The following is a 24,993-nucleotide window of genomic DNA, read 5'->3' as shown; positions in this document are numbered from 1 at the left end:
AGCAGAACCAATCTGTATGTCATTGCTGCTTATGAGTATCATACAATTTTCTTGGGCAAAACTGTAATCCTGACCTCTTTCCTTATGTATTGGAACAGATTGACTTCCTTTTATGAAGAGCATTCCCAGTCAGCAAAGTGTTGATTGATTTTAAACTTTATGGATGTATCTGTTGTTAGTGGGTCCATTATGTTTATGTGATGTATATTTGTGTGTGTTAGGGGGAAGTATTTGAGAGTGGATGGGAGATGAAAAGGAAAGGAACTGCACAGGGCTGGGGTAGTCAAGTGCCAGTATTAGTATCAATAAGTCTTTCTAACATGGTGCTTTACATGGAAATGCTTTGATGTACTGACAGAAAGTGATTTCATGTCACTGCTGAATGAAAGTAACAGGAAGCTTTGATTATGACTGTTATTGATGCCTGGTGGCTTTTTACACACCTTTTGTGGAAATATGGGATAACAGAAAATACCTTAGTGCTCTGAGATTATAAATTGGATTGCATGGTTGCCAAAGAAAAAAGAGTTGTAATTTGAGGAGAAAAAATGTTTTAACTTTGCTGTTAAATTATAGTGTGATTCTATTTTTGGGCGCATTTATTCCTCTGCTCCACTGGCTGAAGCAAAAAGATTCTTCTATATCTTGCTTAATTATTCCACCACAAATACTACTTAAAAAATTCCTCATGCTGAAATTCTGTAAAACCTGCAGCACATACACTATTGTCAGGAGATCAGCATAATGAGCAATACTTGTTGCTGTTCACATGTGCAGTCTGTCATCTGCAGTGCACAGAATATCACTGAGATCTTGATTTTTTAGGCAGACATGATGAAAATCATTGGAGGAAACAGAAGGGATAACTTCCACCTGTGATTAAGGTTCCTCCACCACAGCCACCTCTGCCTACCCAGCAATTTGGAGTCAGCCTGCAATAGTAAGCCATAAGATTCCTAAAATGCAAGATTTCGATATCCTGCAGCTTTCTGTAATGTACATATTCACCAGACTGCCTGCAAATAATTATTTTGCTATATGTTTAGTTTCTCCTTCCCTTTAAAAGCCACTAAACTATGAGAGCAGACAATAGGTTTTATGAATTCAGGACAGGTCTCACTGTCCCAGTGACCTGCCTGATTTTCCTGTTACAGTATCTTTAGGGTAGTCAATGCTGTCATGGTTGCACAACTTTTCCTGGTGGACAAAAGTTTGGCTGTATGTGCCAGAGCTCCAGGCTGATATGTTGCTGGTGGATGCTGACAGTCTGAAGGTGTTTTGGAGATATTTAGATTATGGATAGCCAAGCCTTTATACATTGCTGTTTTCTTGCTCACACATTGTTCTGATGTTTTATGAAATGAATAAAATCATCCCCTTCCAGAAATGCCCTGATAGCTATTTGCATAGATTGCAGCACTGTATGTAGTGTAAAAAATTGCTTACTTTATAGGAAGAATGGGATGGCAATAGGACTTGTAATATTCAATTTCATGAAAAACAACAACAACAAAAGACCACAAACCTAGTTTCGTACCAACAGCAATTTCTGTCATCTTTCTATTCTTCTCAAAAACAGTTAAAGAATATTGTTCACATTCAGCAAAGGCAATTTAGGCTATCTGGTACATGCATTTTTTTTTCAAACCTCCTTCTAACCCCAGTCTACTTTTCTGGTTCTAATGATTCAGCTGGAAATGAGATACAAAATAGATTTTTTTTTCCTCTAATTTAATGTTAAGCATTAGTCTTTTCTAGAAGGAATGAAATTAGTACAATTAATATCTATTGTGTAAGAGCTACTATGAGATTAACTTTTATATTTATGAACTATTTAGAGTTCAGCCTAATACTTGAAACATGGCTAACTCACTTCCCTAGTTCAGATAATATCTTTCAGGTGGGCTCTACTGGACCATTAAGAAGGACAATGTTTTATGCCATGTTTTATTCAGAAGAGATGGTGTGGCATCACCACTTAAAATTACAAATAAATAAATCCCCTGTAACTTCTAAGTCAAAATAAATAAATTAATTTAGACTATGTTTGTAAAGAAATATAAAAGTGGAGAAGAGGAAATAATGCCTGTTGAAAGCTTTTAAAATCTGAAGCAAAAAAGGTATCTACTTTCATCTTGAGGAATGAATTGCTTTTGCTTATTCCCTTTCCTTTCATGTTCTCTGTAGCCAATGATAGCAAAACAGCATTTTTGTCTGGCAAAGGGGCAGGTTTGAAAGCTTCTTCTGTTTGAGAGGCTCTTCTCTTTCCCTAAAGAGATCTTCAGGAGGACTGAGTTTATTTTTGTATTAGCTTATGGGAAGATGTGGACTGTGTATTTCATTATAGTTAGTAAAAATTGCACTGTCAGGGAAGCTACCCAGATGAAGTTATTGTTATTAAAGGACTGTTTCTCTGTGGAGTCTTTCTTTAGTTTAAGAACAGAAATTATAAGGCACATAGGCCTGAGATATCATATTCAGTACTTCTGGAATTATGATTTTTATTCTGTTAGTAAAAGATGTGTGAATGGGCTTCACCCAAAGCCCTCCTAGGTGGCCTAATTTTGCTGAGATGTTTGATAATGGGATCCCAGTGATTTCAGGCTCTGGAAGGTGGTAAAGCCACCCCCTTTAGAACATGCCTCCCTAGAAGCAGCAGATGATGCTCTCTCTGGTAACACACCCTCTTGTAACATTTTTGTCAGTTTATGTTGGTTAATGCATTTGCTTTCCTGACCTGTAATTAAAAACTAGAAGAGCAGAAAGTGCCTAAACATTGGTTCAAAATATCTCACTTCTGTGCAACACATGGGAGGGAAAAATCCTGTTTTATTAGGACAGCAAAGTGAAGCTGAAGGAAGTTTCCATCCAGACAGTGCTAAATCAATGAGAGTTTCCAAGACCAGTACCTTGCCTTGGAGGAATCTTTTAACTCACAATGATATTTTTAACCTTGTAGAGTTGGGTTTTCAAAATGATGTAAGGCAACTGGGAATTTAAAAATCATGAAGGGTCTGTGAGAACTGGGAGAATAGTTCTTAGAAGTGTAATCTATACAGAATCTGGTTTAATTTATAAGTGAACATAAGGGCTTATTATCAGGTCAATTCAAAATTTTTCTTCCCTATCTTACCCCCATCCACTCAGGATGCAAAATCCAAATTTAAAATGGCTGCATTTGCTGCCTTTAGACCCTCAGTCACCCTAAGCTCTTTGTGGAGAGGAAAAAACAAACACACACCAATTTGATTTCATCTTGTGTGTCTATCCAGCTTTACTTGTATTTGCTTGTCTGGGATGTAAACATGTACTTTGTATTAGGCACAGATGTGAAGTGGAAAACTTTCCTCATTGTGAGCTTCTGTAAGGACCCAATAATTTGGTCTTTGCAGCTTGAACTTGAATGTGGTAGCAAGCTGTCCTGATGCTTCCACTGAAACTACACTAATTCCAACAATAATTAGTGAGCTTAGTAAAGGCATTTAAATCATCCAAAGTTGCCTTATAGGACATCTTTGAGATAAAGCATGGGGGACCAAAACAGGTCACCTGTTACCCTATTTTAATTCTATACGTGTACAGGTATAGACCAGACTTGCTCAGTTTGCTGAATGACAGTCTTTCTATAGCATTTCTGAGTGGCTTGCCTGGTTGCCAAATATATTAAAAACAGTGGGATTTCCCTAAAAATATAAAATAAGACAACTGACATTTTGGTTCATTTTCATGGGAATATCAGTCAAAAAGTCTTCCTGAGGAAGATATGTCCACTCTCAATTTTTTGGTTACAGTATAATGGGAATCTGTGCTCAGGTTTGATATGTGCTGGTGAATGTGCTGCACAGAGTGGGTGGGATGGATTTGCATGTTTGCTATTTATTGTGCCCTGCTCTAACTGGCTCATTCAGGCTTCTTCTCTGCAGATAGTGAGGAAAGCAACAACCACAGTGAGGTAGCTGAAAGGTTAATCAAGCCTCACCTCAAGTCTTCAGCAAAGGGAAATGGCAGGGAATAGAGCTGAAATAGGGCAGGCACAGAAGGATTCCTCCTTGGCTGTACGTCCCAGCTTATAGTGATCAGAGACTTTCAGAACAGTACTATGGAAATGACTTTGTTACTCACCAGTAGCTACTGCTTTCATAAACCCAGACACTTCAAACAGTGTTCATGCATTATGTTGCTACAGCAAGGCTAGTTTCCTGCTTTTTCTTCATACAAAAAATGTAGAGCAGGAGGAATTAGCTATTCAGAATCTATCTAGTTTAGTTTGCTCTGCATATCAGGGTGAAAAATAGGATTTTTCTTCTAAAAGCCCTTAGTAAAGATGTTATGTTTAAAAAGGCAAGGAAAAGTTTAGGAGACCCTCTGCTTTTGTTGATCAGGTAAGAACAGTTAAAATGCTTGAATGAACTGTCCTAAATTCCAAAAAGGAATTAACAATTAACTCTATGGGCCAAGCAGCATCATTGTCCTGTGCTGTATATTCAGCAAGCTCTGATAAACCCCTATTGCTGCACCTGATTACCTCTGTCATCAAAGAAGGTCACAGCTGAGCTCAAATACAGCACACAGAGTTGACCTTGAGTAGCTATTGACATTGTTCTGTCTGATTAGTTTTTAAATCTAAAATTAAGCATCTTTTGTGATAAGACAGGAAATGTTTCTTCTATCTAATGCCATGGATGGGAGAAAGGGGACAGAGAAAATGTTCAAAATTGCCACAGCTGTACAACTTTTGCTTGTCAAATTATGATCATAAACATTTCAGAGTGCTTTCCTTTTGGTTATAATCTTTCTGCTCACCCATGCTGTGTATGCATGACCAGGGAGGAGGAATGCCTTCTAAACCAAACCTCCTCGGGCCTCAGCAGGGAGAAAATGAAAGGGAAAGGAATAGCAAAGAGAGACAAAGATTATCAGCCAAGAATACCTAATTTCAGTATTATGTGTGCAGGCCTCGTGTGGGAAACTGTCTGCTGTCTAGAAATGAGTCATTGGGTGTGTAATGTGTTGCAGTAATTGATCATGTACCCTCCAGTGAGAAGTGCTTTTCCCCGGCACTGTGTTTACCAGAATAGATCTCTCTGGCATCTGACATTGCTGAGATACAACTGAGATCTGTGAATCATTTCCAGAAGCTGCACTGAGCTCTGCAGAAATGCTCTGTTCTATTCATCACTTAAGCAGAAAGAGTAAGAAAATATCTGGTTGCAAATTGCCTGCAGCACTGCCTAATCCCCAGTGACAATTTGTGTCACCCATCCTAAGGCACAGCAGCCCATCCCACCATCCTGGACAAGGCAGGAGAAACATGGATTGCTCGGCAGTACCCAAAGAGAGGGGACAGAGGTTATTGATCTTTGAGCTGGTCTGATTTACATTAACTGAAGTAATGTCCCCATTATTTCATGTCACTTTAGGTCCAGTAAAGAAAGCTGTGTCCCACAGTGTGAAATGATCTGAAAATAAATACCCCAGCTCACCCCAGTGCTGCAGAAACAGAGCAATCCTTTGCATGTGACTATCAGGGAATAGCCTATTATATTTTAAAACATCATTTTTCTTGAGAACCTTGTTCATTTCACTGAGAACACTACCTTTCCTTCACGGGAAACTGGAATCCTGTAAAAAATGGTAGAAATACAGAAAGTGTACAACTTTACCTCTTTTTCCTAGAAAAAAGAAATGTGATGTATAGGGTTTATTATTACAAATTATAGCCTAGTTACTTGTTTTACCTCTATGACAGATAGACTAGTTCTCAACAGGTGCAAGTACTGTAAATAATCAGTTTGCTATTTATACACTGAAACAGGAAACACATTTATGGGTAACAATAATAATTAGAGAACATTTTAAAATAGCTGCTGGGTTGCTATTTGGTTCCTCTGAAGTGAACAGCTGTAAGAAAGCAAATGCAATCAGTGCAACTTTAGAGAGGCTGAGAATGGGTTCCATGAGCTGAAATTGTCAATAATAAAGATGTAACAGCTTCCAAGCACATTAAAGTCTTGATGATGTTCCCATTTAAGTGGGTTAGGCTTTTGACTAATTTTAATAAAGCTGCTCTGAGTGTTTAGGATTTAAATATATGAAATAAAATCCTTTGACACACAAGGAGTATTGTAGAACTCCCCTTTTAGAAAAGCTAATGTGTGTTTTTTTCCCCTTACCTTGATTTGCTGCAAGCTTTTCCTCACTGGCATCCAGAACGTTGGGCTCAGTACTGACCTCATCTCCCACTCCCTGTTCTTCTTTAGTCCCTGACTGGGAGATGTAATTTCACTGGGGATTGCAACTTTACTTGCTGTTCAAAGAGACCCTAGAACTTCCTTTCTGGTGTGGTTTATTAGCAGGACTAATTTATTAATGGGGCTGCACAGTCACTGTGTGTTTTGTTCTATGCTGCTTTTCTGAGGACTAGGTCATGAACTTGGTCCTGGTGGCAGGAGCTTCTCATAAGTGAATTGGATTTTTTTGTGGAGTACTGATTGCCTCAGGTTTAGCTCTCAGACTAATGGGGATAATGGGGAACGTTGAGGTGGGACTTGGTCTCACAAGTCAGGTCATAAATATTTCTTCTGGCCATTATCATGTCATGATGATGCTGCAGAGAATCATTGCTTCAGCAGGTTAGGCACTGTTTTGTATTGAAATTAATGGTGCCTTGCCAATGTGTAAGAACAAGAAATTGGATAGTTCCATCTAAAGATTATACTTGCAAGCATCAGCAAATAATGATAATTTCTAATGTATAAAAGACCATACTTTAGAATTATCCAAATTAAATTAATTCCTCGCTGTTAATCTTTTCTTTCCTGCAAGCATGTTGCAAACATTGTAAAATTTATTTGGCCAAATATCTGAGATTGTCACATTGTGAGCACGGTTTGTGAAATTTGGCTGTATTTTTAAAGCAAAATTTCCCTGTTTACAGCAAGGAAAATTCCCCTTTTCTAAACAGTTTATGTTACATGTAGATACAACCGTGTCCACAAAGTGATATTAACCCACACAATTCATCATTGAATTGTATACACTTTAGATTCTGATATGGGTATTTTGTTGAAAAAGAACAGTCAGTGGATTGATTTTTAGTAAGGTTCACAGAAGAACTTTGGGCAGCTTATGTCATCCAAACATGATGGAGGAGTAGAGCTTTCCTAAATACTGCAAGCTTTTAAAAATCATTGCTTGAAATGATAGAAACTGTAGCAGGAATTTATTTTACTCTTACCTTTGGTATGCTGGTGAATCAGTTAGTGTTTAGATGGTGATTAGTTATGAGCTACTCCTTAGCTTCTGAACAAATATGAGACAAAGTATTGAGGGGAGGATATGAAAATACTCTGTAAGAGAAGTGAGGTTGTAGATTGTATAAGGAAATAATCTTTGATTACCAAGGTGCAGAAAGAGATAGGACATAGGATAGAAATCCATAGCAGCAAAGAACAACTTCATTAGTTCTGCAGCTTTCTTTTAAGCAGCAGATTGGTCTAATATTTGAAATAGTAGAGAGAGCTGTGGGAAGTGTATCAACGTGTTTATTACAATCACATAGCAACTTGCAGTGTTTGCTATATGCACGAACTGTAGTATGGGAGAATCTGGGTAACATCATAGAGATATAGACTTTAGTGCCTGGGAAGAGGTTGGATGGTGAAAGTAGGAAAGAGGAAGAGTAGGACTGGGTGGGCAATGAAACTGGGAATGGGAGAGACTGTAGTGGTCAGTGACAGCATTGTGTCCCTGGAGTGATGAATGGAATCAAAATATTTGATGGCTTAATAACCAAATAGCATGAAGGGAATTCCCATGTCAGTTTATAAGTAAGAGATGCAAAACCACTGTGTGATCCAGTATCTAAGGCATAAACTTTCTCTGAGTCCTCCTGTTGGAGGATCCCCCCCACTGCAAAGCTGGGAGGGACCAACCTCTTGAGCATGGAGACCCAAAGTTAATCTACTTCTCTTCCAACTCCTGGCAAGCATAGGGAAAACAAATATGGGGGAGAGAGATCTGAAAATTTCCCTATGCCTCTGTGCTGACTTAGCTGCTGTAACATTCATTTTGAAGTAGTTTTTACATGTAGTGTAAACTCAAAACGCAATACTGGATTGCTCTTTCCATGCAATGATGTAACAGAAGTTGTATCAAATACAACTCCAGTTATTATTGGTTAGTTTATACCAATCAAGTAATTAGCAAGCCTAGAAAGAGAGAGAAGAAATCACAGTACTTGGAACAGAAAAAGGCCTTAAGAATCATTCTCTTCTGCAGGTGCAACTTCAGCTGGTAGCGAAAAATCTACTTTAAAATTTGAGGCTGGTCTGTTATTTTGTTGTTGATTATTACAAAGTGTAGCAGAATGCTCAGCGGGTACTGACCTTTTATTCTGCCAATCTGCCAAAACCGGTTTGTTGTTTTTTTTTTCAATAAGGAAGATAATTACAGAATTTTCTGTTCTGTCTTGATCCAAAAAATGCTTGATTTTATTGCCTCAACTGTTCACTCATGAAAGAGAAAGAAACCTAATTTCAAATAATTGAAAGCATTAATAATCTCGCTGCATTTCTTTGCCTTCGAAAGAAATAGTACAATATCCTTTTAATTATACATACACTGTGGCTTAAAAAGAAACAAATGACAAAGAAAAATCTGCATGGTAGAAGTTTCCTTAACTTGCAGCATCCCTTGATCAAGACCTAACGTGAAGCATTTCCTGGGGACTCCTTCCCTGCCTGCCTTTAAGCTGCCTGGAAACCCTGTTCCACCAGGAGTGTCCAGCCAAATCCACCATCAGCCAGTTGTGGTTAAACACAGCTCAGCTGGGACATGCCAAGGGTGGGGAACTCAATTAAGCAAAACCAATCTCAAGCAGGGAGGACGTTAGCTTGGAATATCATTCTGCTGCCCTTTCCTTCCCTCCCTTTCAGCCCAGCAAATATTATTTATTTCTTATTTATTTCTGGGCACAGGGGCATTATACAGCTTTCTTGGTAAGAAATAAGTGTTTAGGAATGGCTCTTTGGATAGAAATCCAAGTCACTTGTTTCACTTTTTCATTCAGTGCCTGTTAGAGTTCCGAAGGAATCTCTTCTTTGGTACAGGTGCCTTCATTTGTGAAATTTAACATATATGTGCTCTCAGATTTCTCTCAGGTTTTTGCTCAGATTGTTCTGTCTTTTGAGTCTGTCTATAAATAACATTTAAAGGACGTTACTTTTTTTTCCTCCCTGACAGTATGAAGGACAAAAACAAAGGCAAACTAGTCCCTCCTTAATGAAGGAAATGGTATCCTATCTAAAAAGTAAAGGTGAGCTCTGTGTCAAGAGGATGGGTTTTTCTGAACGAGAACAATAGTATGAAACTATTTAACACTCAGTGCCTGATACAGCAAAGATTACAACTACACAGGATATGTTTATATCCTGAGAACAAGAGTGGTGATTGGGTGCTGCCATGAGAGGATGGAAAATAATTATCAGATTATTGTCTGATAAAAAAAAGTCTGATACTGTCTTATTTAAAAAAAACAAACCCAAACCAAGCACTAAAGAAGCTTTTTTTCCTCTTAGGATTGGTTAGGAAACAGCAAATCTGAGGAGTATCTTGTAATATGCATCTTATAATAGTGTTTAAGTTAAGTAGAATCTCCAATAAAAATCAATGTATTCTAGGTTTTGCTTTCAGTATTCAAACAATGTGTGTCTTAATATGGGTTCCTTTTAACCATTTCCACCAGGGTTTGGTCTGAGTTTGAGTTTGTTTAAACCCTAAGTGATAAATTACAAACATTTTTAAAAACTTACACTGAATAGGTTTCACAATTGTGAAGACAAAAAGAGGCAGGTGAGAAAAACATTGCTTCTCAGCTTTACTGTGAATTTTCAAGAGAAATCCTGGCTTCCATTAGATCAGTGTGAGATAATATGTATTTAATTGAGAACAGACTAGACTGACATTTGCCCTTATTGCTAGGCTATGCTCCTTCATCTCTCAGGATAAATAAGAACATTAAATAATTTAGCACTTTATTTTGTTGTGTATTTCATACCTTAAATGAACTTTATTAATGATGGGTATGGAAGAATAAGAGAGATATCCACTGCACCTTAGAGTGTGCAAGTAGTGGAGCATCTGTAGGGATGCTTGTGTACAAAACAGCTGGCTCCTTGCCCTTAAGAATTGCTGATTTAACTTCAAAATACCTGCAGCAGCCAAGGCCAAGTGCTGCAGTGGGGCCAGTTCTGCTGTTAAAGGTGAAGAGTTCCTAACAGACCTTTTTGGATACCTCATGGTCTAAATTAGGATTTCCACTCAGACCCATAAAGGTCTTTGGATGTGCTGTTTCCAGAGTGGTGCTGATTATGAAAACTTTGCAGAGGTGGCTTGTACCAAATATTATGGTTGAATACAGGGGAATGTAAATAGTTCACTACTAAGAATGTTAAATGCAAGTGAGTGGCATTCCTGTAATTATAATCACAAGAGGATAATTAGAGCTTGTGTAGTATATCAGTGCATGCCCCATCTGCAGATGAAAGCCAGATTTTTTTGGTGTTTTAAACTGTTATGAAACAATCATCTTTCCATATACTTAGTTTATCCTAATAAGCAAATACCTCTTCCTTACTAATCACAGGAGTCAAGAGAGCTATAATGAGGATGAGTGTGGCACTAGCATTATTACCTCTTACATCTTTTATCATCATCATCATCACTACTATGTGGTTACTGCGCTGCAGAGAGAGAGAAAAGACAGCAACACACACGGACCTCTTTTGGGGAAAAAAGGCCAACTTTATTGTACGGACGTTTTGTATTTAAAGTGTGTTATGTGCAGCTAGGACAGGACAGGAGTTCATTGGACAATTGGGAAAAACATCCCTGGGACAGCATGTCCGGATGTCCCACGGGAAAGACACCAGGTGTTAATCTTTATTATGAATTCCACTCTGTTTTTCACCATGTTATCACCCTGGGAGACTTCCTCCCTAACTGAAGCTGTAGTCAGCTTGTCAGCCTGGGAATGGACCTGAGAGTCAGGAGAAATCCAGGCCTGAAAAGGATTTCCAAGCTGTAATTCCCTAGCTCTGTGAATGTGTGTGTCCACACTACTGCCACATAGGAGAAGAAGAAGAGGAAAAAACAAGAAGAGAAGGACAGAAGAAGAAACACCAGAGAGTTGCTGCTGCTTTCTGTGCTCGGGACTCCCCACCAGGCAGCTGCTGCTCCTGCCTCTGCTCCAGACTCTGTACCAGAGAACTGCTGCCCCTGCTGCTACTCAGGACTCTATGCCACAAAACTTTTAGCACGGACTTTGTCATTTGAGACTGATGTGCCTCTACAAATAAACAACTTTAAAGCAACTAGCAACTGCTCTTGCCTCTTTGAAGACCTAAGCCCATAACAATCTCAAGATTAACGAAACAGAAGGTTTATGGACAGAATTCTGTTGTGTTAGTGACCAATAACTAGTTATTCTTGCATTGATCTGACATAAAATCTTTATGTCTTGCTTTTGTTTGTCTCATCACTGCTGCACCAATTTCATACTCTTCTCTCTCAACAGCTGCTGAGTCAGCTCAGATACCCACAGTTTTCTGAAGCAGCAATACCAAGTGTGCAGTAGAGGGGAAAAAAGCAAGTTATGATGGTTATGGTTAAAGAAACTCCAGGGATGGCTCATCTTCGTCACTGCAGAATTTCTCCTAGATGAAATGTTTGCCATTCTGAAAGCAGTAATCATCCTTTTCTCCAAACCTTGTCCACCTTTGGCTAAAATTTCATCTATTCAGTGCAGTATCAATACAGCTTGGAAGGGATGGACTCTGATGTCATGAGACTTCTTCTCTGACTTTGGGCATCTTCAGAAATCAGTGGCATAGTAGTGCTGGCCACCAATACATAGTCCAGTTCAAGCACTTCTTAGCTGAACTATCTCATTTTTTCCCCAGCTCTCAATCCTTCTGTGCCGTCAGGAAGGAAGGTCCAGGGCTCTGTCAATGTTGTTATTTTCCAGCCAAGCCCAGGTTTGCTCAGAGCTGTGATATTCCCTATCATAAAGAGATTTCCACAAACCAGATTTTTAAAGAGAGATTCCTTGTCAGGTAGAGTGTTTTTTGACATTCTCAGCCAGCTGATGCTTGAAAGCCAAGTAACTGCCATGCCAAGGCTGTTAAGTAGTAGGTGATAGACATGCATTTTTTTGTACTTGATTGTAGGTGTGCAGGTATCTGTTGTACCTGCTGTCTGCTGTGATTTTAACTCTATGTAAATCTGGAATATCTCAGTTGTGCCATCTCCAGCAAGTGCTGGCCCTGTGGGTTGTTGACAGCCCCGGGAGGGTGACTGGCAGCATTCTTTGCACTCCAGACATGGCCTTAAGCACAGTGAAAGCTTCAGTTCATCTCTGGAAGTGACAAAAATTCACTGGCATTGCCCTGTTTTATTTCATTTTGGCAGAGTTATCAGCCTTGGGAGTTAGCAATGAGTGGGATTTGGTTTTCACCCAAGATGCAGTAGTTCCACTCTTTCTTCCATTGGTACATTTTCACATCTGTGTACTTGAAATCCGTTTTGGAAACTCTGAGTTAGATCACAGAAGCTCCTGCAAAATCCTGCTTCATCAGCAGAGTTAGGATTTCGTGAAATATCAGTGACCCTGTGGCATCCCTTAAGTCCATTCTGTTCTGCTCAGACTTTTATTTCTTGAGTATGTCTGGTGCAGGAGCTGTGCTGCTATTCAGGCTAGGCACCTGCAGTGGTGTGTCCGTGCTAAGGAAGCTCTCAGTCCCTAAAGTTCACCCAACCTTTTTCACCTTACTGATTCCAGTCCCTCCAACAGATTGCCTGGAGTCTCAGCCTTCCTCCTTGACATTTACATTTTGTGCCTCAGTTCCAGGCACCTCTATTTGCAGCAGCTCTTCCCAGTGTGGAGGCACTGCCACCTGTACAAATGACCCAAAACTCCCCTTCTTGGACCCAGCTTACATTTATCTGATATTTACATTTATCTGACTGCACAGATAGATAGCTTTTTCTGGCCAAGATAGCTCTCAATGGATCCAGGTAGTAGGCCCCTCAGTACTTTCACAGAGACTAAGGAATTTCCTGTTTGCAGAGATTCAACTACATCTTTTTGTATTTTAGAAGCAAGAACTATTATAGCTCATGCCTCAGACAGTATTACAATAAACACAATAAGCTGAAGTTTCTTAATTTCTGTAATTTTCAGGTTTTTTTTTTCAATAAGGGAATAAAATATAGCCATTTCACCACTTCCATTCCACCTTCACCTTAGAGTGAAAAATATTTTTAATACTGAATTTTAAAATTCCTGATTGAGGTTTTTTAGCTTCCACAGAGAACAGTTAGTTTCCTAAAATGAGTTCTGAGAATCTGAAAAAATCACCAGCTCATTAAGACTAAACCTCAGAGTTCATCTTCTGGACCAAACTAGAGAAGCATTCTTAATATCAGAAAGAAAGGTGTAGTATCATCCTGAATCCATGTGATGATTTTGTCAGGCCAAATAGGTTTACCTTGTACAAAAAGCACATTTGGAACTTGATCTTCATATTAACCAGCAAACTAGAGGACATTTTTTTTCCTATGCACAGCCTCAAACCCTCTAGCTTATAAATGCAAGGCTTGACTTGCACTAAATAAATTTTTTTGTGTGTGTACTACCTTATCTCTACTATGCTTTGAGAAATCACATTGCTTAATTAAATATCCACTCTCTTTTCAGAACAGCTCTTAAATGTTTCTAACCTGGTGCTGTTCCTTAGGCAGGGAGCAGCACCCAGTGCTTCACTCACAGGGCCTTTTCCCCAAAAAGCCACAGGGTGCTCGTTTTCTTTCTCTGGTTAATACGTCCCCATGTGTCCTCACAATCTCTTCTGTGCCAAAGTGAGACTGTAAAAGGGGCTGCCCCTCATGAGCAGCTGGTTTGGTAGTACCATGCTATGGAGGATAAAACCACACCACAAAATCTGTATTTTGTTTGCAAACCCCCCCCAACATCTGAAGGTCAGCCATCAGCTTTTGTGGGATTTTTATTTAATTGAATACATGTATAAACTGAACTGTTCAGACCTGCATGAAGATGTTAAATAGGTTACAAAGGGCAAGGATGTCACTCAAGCCTATTTCAAACAGTGTATTAATATACACTGTCATTTGTAGCTGGTTTTATGCAAAATACAGCTTTGAAATATATAGGTAGGATTGTTATTGTTAATGTATTTTATGTTTTAGAGAGTATCCCCAAAGGTATAAACATGCTTATTCATGCTTTAAAAAATTTAAAAGCAAAGTAACCTGCTATGATTATTATTGAAATTTCCAAAATTGGCTAACATTTGTGTTCTGTAGAGTGGCCATATAAGGAAACAGCTAGAGGAGAGTTGCACAGATAACTAAAGAGCTCATGTGAGATCAACAGCAGCTCAGAAATGATGGAAGAATAAACTCACAGTGAAAGAATTGCACTAGGGAATTGCAAAGTAGAAAAGAAAACTGGTCCCTACAGGAAAATTCTCTCACAGAAGTCTCCATGCCAAGTCTTTCTCACCCCACCTGTTTTGTTGACTGTAAGTGCTTTGCAGCATAAACTTTTTGTTCTCTGTTGTCTCGTGGTACCACAGGAGAGTCCTGGGTTATGACTCAAGGGTTTAAATGAGATGGTAATAACCATGCAAGAGAAGTTTAATGATGAACTAATAAGTATCCTGTTGTATGATTATAGTGACAGCTAAAGCTGTCCTTTATCTGTTCAATAGAAAAAGCAGTGGTAAACAATGATTAATCTTTCCTCTTCCTCCCTTCCACGAATCACATCAAATCTTGCTGATGGAGAAAGTTCTGGTTCCATTTTTTTAATGGTGGTGGTAGTCTGAGTGGGTAGAGATGGACAGTTATGCATTCTGAATGTTTGGATTGCTGCAGCTTTGCATCCTGGCCTCCACTTCTTGTGATCAAACAAATATCTTTTAAAAATGCAACACTGGGAAAGCTTCACATTGGCCACTTGAATATTCCAAGTTCTTGACTCTTTTGTTCTCACATGAATGTTTTTACATAGGTTTCATGGAGATGAGATAAATTCCAAGACTGGTTCATGTGGCACAAAATAAAAATTAACTTTGTAATAAGCACAGTTTGTATTTTTTGTGCTCGGGTTTCATGGTTTGGTCTCCACCAAAAACCAACACATCAGGCATTGCAAATAAATTATCCTCAGAGATTTCAAGTGTAAACTGAGAATATTCTTTCATGCATGCAAAGGCTAGAGACTGTGCAGTTCAAAACTTCAAGGACACAAATACACTTTGGATTCTGCTGCTGCTCAGCTTTTTAGTAGGGCTGGGACTGTCTCTGCCCTTGCCCCCTGCTCTTGCTCTGCTGTGCACTTTCTTGCAGAGCAAATCACCTCTATGGGCTGCAGACATCCCACTCACTTTGTAGTCATTGCACAGAATGCAAGGAAAAGGAAGGATATGCAATCTCCTCCTCAAACTTGCACCGTCATCTTAGCTTTAAAAAAAATTATCTTAAGCAAGAAAGTTAATGCCACTTTGGGCATTTAAGAAGAAACAGTGACAATTAAAATATGCTATAAAATCAGCAGTCCTTCTATTAGAAATAAATTAGCTCTGATTAAAAAAAAAAATCTTACTAGAACTAGGAAATCTGAAAGAAGATGTCTTAGTTTAGACATGTACTAGTGGGAATGAAAACCACCTCCAAATCAGGATGGACACTTTGTAAGACTTGGCAGGACCCCAGTTGTAAGAAACATTTCCAAACTCAATTTGGGACAGAAGGAATTCAGATGCTCATTCTTTGCCATTTCTCTTCTGAAAGCAGACAAAAATTAACAGAGGTTTCTGATGCCAGCAACCCTCAAATCAAGGATGATTGAAAGAAAAAGAATGTAATTTTCCTGTCTGCCTTTCCTTGACAAGTTTCCAGCAATGTGACAGCATGTGTTGCTTTAATTTATCTTTATCGGTTTTGATTTTCTGTGTCTTTTTTTGTGGGACAACTGATGGGGCAAGTAGGAGGAGAGCTAAGCATTTTTAGCAACAGTAAATAAAATAAATGCAGAGTGTGACACAGTTGTGTCATGGCACTGTGAAATTTTGTCTACTCTGGTGAAAGCCATCTTATTTTAATGTGGAATGAAATGCCTGCCTGGTTTCATATATGATTACTGACATATAAATAATTACTCAGTTGCATTCTCAATCACAGTATCACTTTTGATTGAATATAGATAGTAAAATAGTTGAACTTGTACACACAGATTAAAAAAGTCTTTTTACAGAGAGAGACATAAGGGGTCATGCTGAAAACAGGATTTGATCGGAGAACACTGCTAACAAAAATTAAATAGACTGCTTCAAAATTATTTCTTGATAGGACAAGAAAGAATGCTTTGAGCTGTAATAATAGGGATTGCCTTCAGTCGATTTTGTTTTCTCGTCCTATGACCCAAGTGGATTTAGCATGCATTTTATCTGCAAAAAGGAAGAAACAGTGATTAATTTTATTTTAGTCTGTGTAAGTTGTGTTGGCTTAGTTTTGGTAGTTGTCAGGTCTGTGTTGCTTTTCCCCCAGCGTCTGAAAAGGAAGTTTCAGGGTTGGAGAAGGTATTTCCAGGCTTATAAGGCTGTGTACTTACCCATCACTTTGGAATATCCAAGAAGAGGCATCAGGTCCCTTTCTTCCTTCCTGTCTTAGGGTGACTTGTTGGGGGCATGTGCTAATGCTGTTCACGTTGTGTGACGAGGGAAATGCTGTCTCTCAAATCATTGATTTAGGCAGCTTTCCCCTGACCAACTTAAACACAGAGAGCACTAAGAGCAATTAATAGATTTACAAACATCTAAAGCAAAGTGTTCTTTCCAGTCCATGTTTATCCCAGTTCATCAGTGTACCCAGGCTCACTGTTTTCCCCCATTGAGAGCATAATTGCTGTTGACTTATATTTCTGTTTAACAGAGACTGAAGTTAGAGCCCTAGATTGATTTAAGAATTGCTCTAATTTCTTGTTTTCTGGTAGGAAAGGAAAGGAAAGGAAAGGAAAGGAAAGGAAAGGAAAGGAAAGGAAAGGAAAGGAAAGGAAAGGAAAGGAAAGGAAAGGAAAGGAAAGGAAAGGAAAGGAAAGGAAAGGAAAGGAAAGGAAAGGAAAGGAAAGGAAAGGAAAGGAAAGGAAAGGAAAGGAAAGGAAAGGAAAGGAAAGGAAAGGAAAGGAAAGGAAAGGAAAGGAAAGGAAAGGAAAGGAAAGGAAAGGAAAGGAGAAAAGAAAAGCAGAAAAGAAAAAGAGAAAAGAAAAAGAGAAAAGAAAATGTGACTCCTGCTGTTGCGGTTTGTTTGCTGTAGAAGAACATGGCTTTTTCCCTAAGAATTGCACTAACCTACATTTAATTATGTGTCCTGTCATTTGTCTGGGTTGCCTACAAATGTAAAAAGTACTGGGTATATTTAGTTTGGCAGTTGGCTTGTGGCCACCTGTGATCAAACAAATTTCTGTGCATTGATTCAGTTTCACCTGGCCTGGTAAATGAGTTCTGGAAGAAGCACAGATATTGCCTGTATCCCAGTTTTTTGCAGATGAAGATAAAAAGTTGCTTTTCCCTCTCCAAAAACATAACCAGCAAGAGCTTAGTGTTATGTGCCATTACAGTAACATTGATGGGATGCAGAGCCAGACAAGTACAGCTGTTGTCTGTGCTACAAATAAATGTTTTTAATAAGACTCTTAAAAGCTTAGCCAATAAAGGCATAAACCTGTTAATAATTGATATTTATTACATTGTAGTCCTTACAGTGAGATTTGCATCAGATAAAAACATTAATTATTGACCCAATTCCTGCAAACCAAATTCGAAGTGGCTTTGGATATCCATTTTCTGAAAGAGTTGTTTGTACAGAACACCTCCTGCCCACTGACAACCAGTGTAAAATTCCCCAAATTCTCAAGAAACAATTGCTAAGGACAATGCCTTGATGAGCTAGCAGTTCCCAGCAGCCACTTCCCAAACTGTTTTTAAACAGATTGTACTATAAATATAATGGAACAGTTTTACTACAGTGATGTTATTTGCTGTAACTTTATTTAAGTAAAGCAAATCTGATGGGGGGTAAAGCTAGGGGTCAAATATATCATACTTGGTTCCTTTAGTAACCACACATGTAAAGAAGCTTAGATATGGTAATTTGAGATGTCATACTCCTTCTAGAACTGAGTGCATGGGCTACAATTTCAGTATTCAATTCAACAGGCAAGGGCATATATTCCTAGAAAGTAACTAGGAGCTGTATTCAGCTGAACTCCAGCCAAACCTCTAAATCCAGTCAGTGAAGTGCTTTCAAGCAGAGCTTGAGGTCCTTGGCAAAAGTCCCTGAAACTTGTCTATGAAAATGTTCTTCAGTGGTATGTTATCAGTTCTTTTAGTATACTGACCTAAATTCCTGTGAACAATACTAGATGATGGGTTCTTTAAGGAATTCTGTTATTATTTACTGGTTTTTTTAATGTATGAAATACATCTGCAACCTGAGTGAATTTGCAAAAATGACTGAGTATTCTTCATTAACGTATGACTCAATTTTTCCAGAACACAGTAAAGATTCTTGATCATGCAAACAAACCCATGTTGAAATACTCGAATGTTTCAGTCTGGCTACTTACCTGCAAGAAAAAATAAGAAAGTAGTGCCTCCAAGACTGTGAATAGTCTGCCAACCTTCTCAAAACTGCAATTTTATGTTTTGTCAGACCAGCGCAGGCTAATATTTTAGATTAATCTGCTTCCAGTAGGAATTTCCAATTCAGACAGTGTGTGAGTGAAATTACATTATGTGCTGGGTGTGAGGAACAGCACAAACTGGAAAGAAGGAAAGGGAGAGGGGAATGAGAGTTTTACCAAACTCAAAAAGCAAGAAGTACCACAAGTCTCAAGAAAAGTAGCAGTCCTTGGCCCCATCCTGTTTTGGATAATAATTGAGATAAATAATTTAGCTTGAAAACTGAGGTCCAAATGAGATCCTTTTTCAACATTTTTCTCCTCTAGATAAAGTCAGATTTCAGTTAGTCCACAATTTTAGATAGACATCTTTCAGGAGATTAATGATAAATAATTCAGAAGTTTCTCAAGACTAGAAACAGGTATTTCAAACTACCATGGACAGGCAGAGTGTTGAGTCCCAATGGCTTCCAGAGAGATGGAAGGAGCAATGATCTGCACCAAAATACCTTGAAAGAGTTTATTTTTAAATTTTGATTATAGTTGTTTAATTTTTGAAATATTTTTCAGGATTACAAGTAGAGGGCCTCTTCAGGAAGTCAGCCAGCATCCAGACTACCAAAGATGTGCAGAAACTCTACAGTCAGGGTAAGCTGTCATCATACCATTGCCAGTGGCAATGTAAGGGCTTTGTTCATCCTGGTTTTGTTGGTGAAGAAGAAATGCAATTTCTTCCAATTAATTAATCAAATCCACTTCTAACATAAAATAATAAGAGCACTAGTAGGGAAACCTGAGAGGTAGCAATAGGTACTTAATCACTTAATGCTTACTGAATAGCAAGTCATCTCTTGGTGTCACATCAGAGCTGTAAAAAAATCTGTAAGAACTAATGAAGTTTGAGTAAAAAAAAAATTGGAGTCTATGCACTTCACCGTAGTTACAAAGTAGAGTCTCTGTGTCATCTTGCCTCTGGTTATGGCAAAGAAATATAATTTTGCCTAATAATTTATGAAATGTAACGAAGTAATTTTGATAGTCACTGACTTCCCTGTGAAGTCGTTTTATAAATTGCCTTATGGGGAGAACCTCTTTTAGGTAAATTAATAAAACTCTGTACAAATAAAAAACGCAGAAACAAAATATCAGGAGTTACCAGCAGCAGAAGGCCAGGAGTAGTTTGAAGAAAAAGTAAAACATATCACTGAACACCCTTTTTACTTCTTTTCCTTTTGGGCAAGTCTCTGAATTTTGATGATTATCAGGATATTCATACTCCTGCTGTTATCCTGAAGACTTTCCTTAGGGAACTCCCTCAGCCATTGCTAACATTTGACTGTTTTGATCATATCCTTGAAATCACCTGTGTGTGTGTGTGTGTGTGTGTGTGTGTGTGTATGTTTGATGTTTTTGTTTTTGTTTTGTTTGGTTTGGGTTTTGTTTGTAGAGGTTTTCTTGTTTGGTTTGTTCAGTTTTTTCAGTGCATCTATTTCCATAAGGTAACATCGTGGGGAATAAAGGATTTAAAGCAAAGAATTATAAAACTTCAGTTATGTAGCCTATGTCAGGGAGGAGGAGTTCATAATGCCAGTTTATAATGCCCTTCAAAGCATGGGGCTGGAACACCTGAGGTACCAGAATATCTGGAAGTTAGTACCTATTTACAGAGAATGAGATTTTGCCATCCAGGCTATGGCCAAGCTATCAGGAAACCCAGAGGGCTTCCAGTCACAAGCATGCATTTTCCAAATCAAGGATTCATTTGTTCACACAATATTCCCAGGGCTATTCACAGGAAGGTGTGAAATTGAGGGTTAAGGATTGTCACTCAGAACTGAAAAGAATAGGGGAAATTTGGAAAACAGATGTATAAATATTAATTTTTAGTGACTTAATCTTGTCCTGACTTTCTGGATGTGCATTTTTTTACATTGTGAGAGAATAAAAAATGAGAACAAGTCTGAAAATAATCTGAGGGCAGTGCATTGTCTGGGAACACCGAATGTTTTGCTTGCAAAGTGCCTGTGAAACATTCTTCCTATGTAATTGTTGTTTACTTGTGTTTTGAGTTTTGAAAAAATATTTTGAAAAGTGGAGTTTGAAAGAATTACTCCTTGGGCTTTCTTGTGTACATGCAGTGTGATGTCTGCTGTATTTTACTGATGCTGTGGTGATATCCCCATTTTAAAAGATCTTAAGCCTGACAGCCAAGCTGGACCATAGCAATGGTACCTTCATGGTGAATACAGTGCAGAAGGCAGCTTTGAAGAGGTGTGGTCACAGACAGCTGTCTTAAAATGATTTGAAAATTCTCATTCTATCTTCTGGAAGTGAGTGTGTGTGTGTGTGTATATGAGATGTATCTATTACATATCTTAACCTGAAAACCCAGAAATACAGTATTCTGCTCTACAGCAGTCTGAAGTGATAGTGAAAGTTTTCTCTTTACTGTCTCATTTGAATTTTTTAAGTGTTATTGATAGGAGCTGCAAAATAAATTAGCTGAGTGACAGACTTCAAAATCAATAAAACTTTTAAGTTTCTAAAAAGATTTGTTTTATCCAGGATTGCTACTCTTCCTGCATTATTTAATCTGCAGAAGGCTGACAAAAATACTTTTTGGGACACAGACTATTGGGTTTTATGGGTACTGATAGTTTTGCAGTAGGAAAAATGTCACCACAGTTTATCACAGTAAAGCTTCATGCATTTAATTCCGTGCTTTAAGAACACTTAACATGCTGCAATTTTGTGCATGCACACACATCCATGTGCAGAATTCTCAGGGAGAGAAAGAGAAATGCAACAGATACAGAAAAAGTATCAGCAGAAATGGTCTGCTTTAGGTTAGGCATGACGGGCATCATCAGATCTTCCTCCAAAATTGGTGTTAAACTCAGTGCTAAAATAATTATCTGGTCTTCCAGATATCTGGTCTTCCTCACTCTTCCTCACTCAGTCCTCACTTCCTCACAGATATCACCTCCTCACTTCCTCACTACTCCATACACTAGTGCCAGACAGGTGTATTTACAAGTCCTGTTCTTCCACCCCACATTCACAATATGTGGGCTTTTAAATTTAGTTTTTTGGGTTTTTTTTCCTATTTTGGAGTGAAAACATGAAAATGGTGGTTGTATAATTTTAGGTGCTGGAGAAAATGTAGGTGAAATCACCTGTTTTCCCTAAACTATAAATCTTGGGCAACTAAAACACCAAATAAATTTGTGTTATTTTGGAATATTATATAATGTTACTAAGTTTTAGAACAACCACCAGAAAAAAATTCATATTAAATCTTTAAAATAGCCATTCATATAAAAGTGTTCAATGAAAAACTTAGAATGCAAGGATTTTACAAGGATTTCTTTTATGTTTCAGGATAAATTAAATCACGTCTTCTGTCCTACTTTTTGATTTGCTGATTTCTTTTAACCAATTTCTGAAAAACCCGTGAGGGTGAGGGTTTGGGGAAAATCAACTGTGAACAGTTCTACATTCAGCCTTGTGACATTGGCTGTGCAGAAAAAGGCAATCACAGGGCTGGACATTTCCCTTCCTTCTACTTTATCCTGTGCATCGCCTTTTTCAGACTGTGGTTTTCAAACCTGCCTAGAATGTGCCTAAAATGAAGGGTCATGGTGTAGCAAGTGATCTCTGCTTCAAAAGCCCTAAGAGCCCACCACAGCAATCATGTCTGGGGAATGATACTGATTTTCACCAGTGAGATAATTGGCCTTCAGTAGCTCTTCTTGGGCTACAGTCATGTTTGCTATATTTAGCCAAAAATATATTTCAGAAACAAGAGCATTTAATCCCTTTTTCTGTCAAAATACTACCAAAAAGCAAGATTAAAGGATAAACACATTGATATAATCAGCAGTTGCTATAATACCCACGTGCTCATTTACTTGCCTAGCTGAACTCTAAAGCTATTAAGGAAATCCTCATATCATTTTACTATTATTTTAGCAACTGATATCTCTCCTCAATGTTATGAATAGTGTAAGTGACTTTATTCCAGTAATAGATGCATCATCTTAATGCACTTCTTAAGAGCTGAGCACTTGATGTGTTAATGAGGTGTGCAAAAGTACCCCACAGTATTTTCTGTAATTGGGAAACAGAATATAGTATTATTTTTGAGTAGGCCTTATTATGTCAAGCGTAGCATCAAGTGATACTACTGCAATTTTTGCTGATCCATAGATTTTCTTCCTTAATGTCTCAGGGAATATTTGCATTTGGAAAGGTCAAGGGAACATGAAACATTCTCAGAGCTAGAGATTTCTATTCAGGGTGTGCTGCACAAGCTTCCACAATTCATATTTTAACAATAATCCTAGTTTTTACCTGCAAGCATCAACCTTCTGCCTTACATATAAAAGGCAATTTAATTCTTCCATGAGCTAAGTCTCGAGTAGTGCAAGAGGTACTTGTGGCAATTTCATGAAGTGGGATGAATTGTAATCACTAGATACAGGTTTTGAGCACTCCAAATTTGATACAGGCTTGTGAAAGAAGAAAAAAAATCCCTATTTTCTCTGCAGTCTCAACCACCTTGCTTCCTTCTAGTCTGAGAGTGCTACAGCAAGACAGCTTGCACAGAAGTAACAGACTCGAATTGCAAAAATAGGTGCAAGTTCTTTAACTTTGGATTAGTAGTGATTTTGCCAGTAATGAACCCAGTGGTGAAAGGTACAAATTAGCCAGCCCATCTCCAGTTTACAGTCCACCTGCTGCTAGAGAAGGATTTGCAGGGTCTTCTTGAAGATGGAGTGGACTGAGGTCCCTCGGCAGAAATGAGAAACCAGGAGCAAGAGGGAAAACAAAGTCCTGTTTTCACAAGCTAGTCCCTGAATAATGCCTGTAAAAGATGTCTGTGCTTGCTCAGCTGATTACAGGAGACATGAGTGTGCACAAGTGCTCGTGTTGCACTGCTGCATTGCACTGGCAGTGGAGTAGATTTATAAATGCACATGCAAATTTAAAGAGCTCAAAGAAACCCTTGCAAAGAAGATTACGTGGCAAAGCACTCTGAGGGTACAGGTACCCAGTTCTGAAGCCAAAAATAATTTAGTAGAAAACTATAGTTGTATTTTTCCATGACAGTCTAAGGCTAAAGAAGCAGGAGAATCTGTAGAGGCTTACATTTTCCCTACCTGCTGCTGAGTTCAGTCCCTGCAATCATGCCTGATGGGGGGGAAGGATGAATGACTTTCCTGAAAAAACATTGCAAAACTTGCTGAATTCAAATTGTCAAACCTGGACCAGCTAGAAAATGGACAAGGTTTAGGGCCATTAAGCTGTGCTTCAGATCTGTGCTTCAGATCTGTAACCAAAGGAGCAAATTTAAACCCAAATGCAAGCTGTAATAAATTGTTCTGAATTATTGTTCTGTCTCAACCACTTGTCCAGTTGATAAGTGTAATTACCTTCAATTAAACCTTGGAGGTGGCTGGAGATGATGGGGCGTGTTGGGAAGGATCAGATGACTGAGCCCCATAGAGCAGATACAAGCAGCTGGCACATCTGCAAAGTAGCTGACAGTGGGGGGTAGAAACTTAAATTTCAGTCCGTTTATGGAGGTGTTTTAATATCTAGTAATTTTCTTCAGAAAGAGTTTTGTGGCATTCCTTTCAGCATTGTAATTGAGAAATCAAAGAGATGGTGATGTTGCTATATTTTTAAAGCACAGTAGTAATTGGCTGTTCCTACCCTCTGTATTTCACAGTTTAAGTTCATTAGGTAGTGTGGTGGCTGCTTCACTCCTGTGGTATCCATGAATCACAGAATTATCAAGGTTGGAAGAGACCTTCAGATCAAGAGACCATCAACTCAGCATCACCATAATCACCCCTAAACCGTGTCTCAAGTGCCACATCCACACACCTCTGGAACACTTCCAGAGATGGTGACTCCACCATCTCCCTGGGCAATTTATTCCAGTGTCTGATCACTCTTTCGGTGAAAAAAGGTTTTACTAACTGTTACAACTCGAAGCCATTTCTTCTAGTCCTTTTGCTTGAGGCGTGGCAGAAGAGCCCACCTGGCTGGATCTTCCTGTCAGGGGGTTGTAGAGAGTGAGAAGGTCCCTCCTGAAACTCCTTTTCTCCAAGCTGAGCCCCTCCCCAGATCCCTCAACTGCTTCTTGTATTCCAAAAAAAGCTAAGTGATGTTTTCCCTAATCCTCTGGCCTTCCTGCTTCTGTACAGAGCAAATGAAACAGAGGG

General features: G+C 38.6%; 1 protein-coding gene across 1 annotated transcript in view; it reads left to right on the top strand.

The window, feature by feature from the left end:
- ARHGAP8 (Rho GTPase activating protein 8) overlaps window positions 1-21,056 on the top strand; it is a 40,656-nt gene extending 19,600 nt beyond the window's left edge. Inside the window, 6 exon segments of the mRNA XM_088166056.1 lie at window positions 830-940; window positions 9,244-9,278; window positions 9,281-9,316; window positions 19,331-19,406; window positions 19,995-20,127; window positions 20,952-21,056. Coding sequence (XP_088022182.1) covers window positions 830-940; window positions 9,244-9,278; window positions 9,281-9,316; window positions 19,331-19,406; window positions 19,995-20,127; window positions 20,952-21,056 — 496 coding nt within the window.
- The last annotated feature ends 3,937 nt before the right edge of the window (window positions 21,057-24,993 follow it).

Source organism: Sturnus vulgaris, chromosome 5 (assembly GCF_052056855.1).
Source record: "Sturnus vulgaris isolate bStuVul1 chromosome 5, bStuVul1.hap1, whole genome shotgun sequence".
Classification (NCBI taxonomy): Eukaryota; Metazoa; Chordata; class Aves; order Passeriformes; family Sturnidae; genus Sturnus; species Sturnus vulgaris.
The sequence above is the reverse complement of the archived record's forward strand: the minus strand, read 5'-3'. Positions and strand labels throughout refer to the sequence as shown.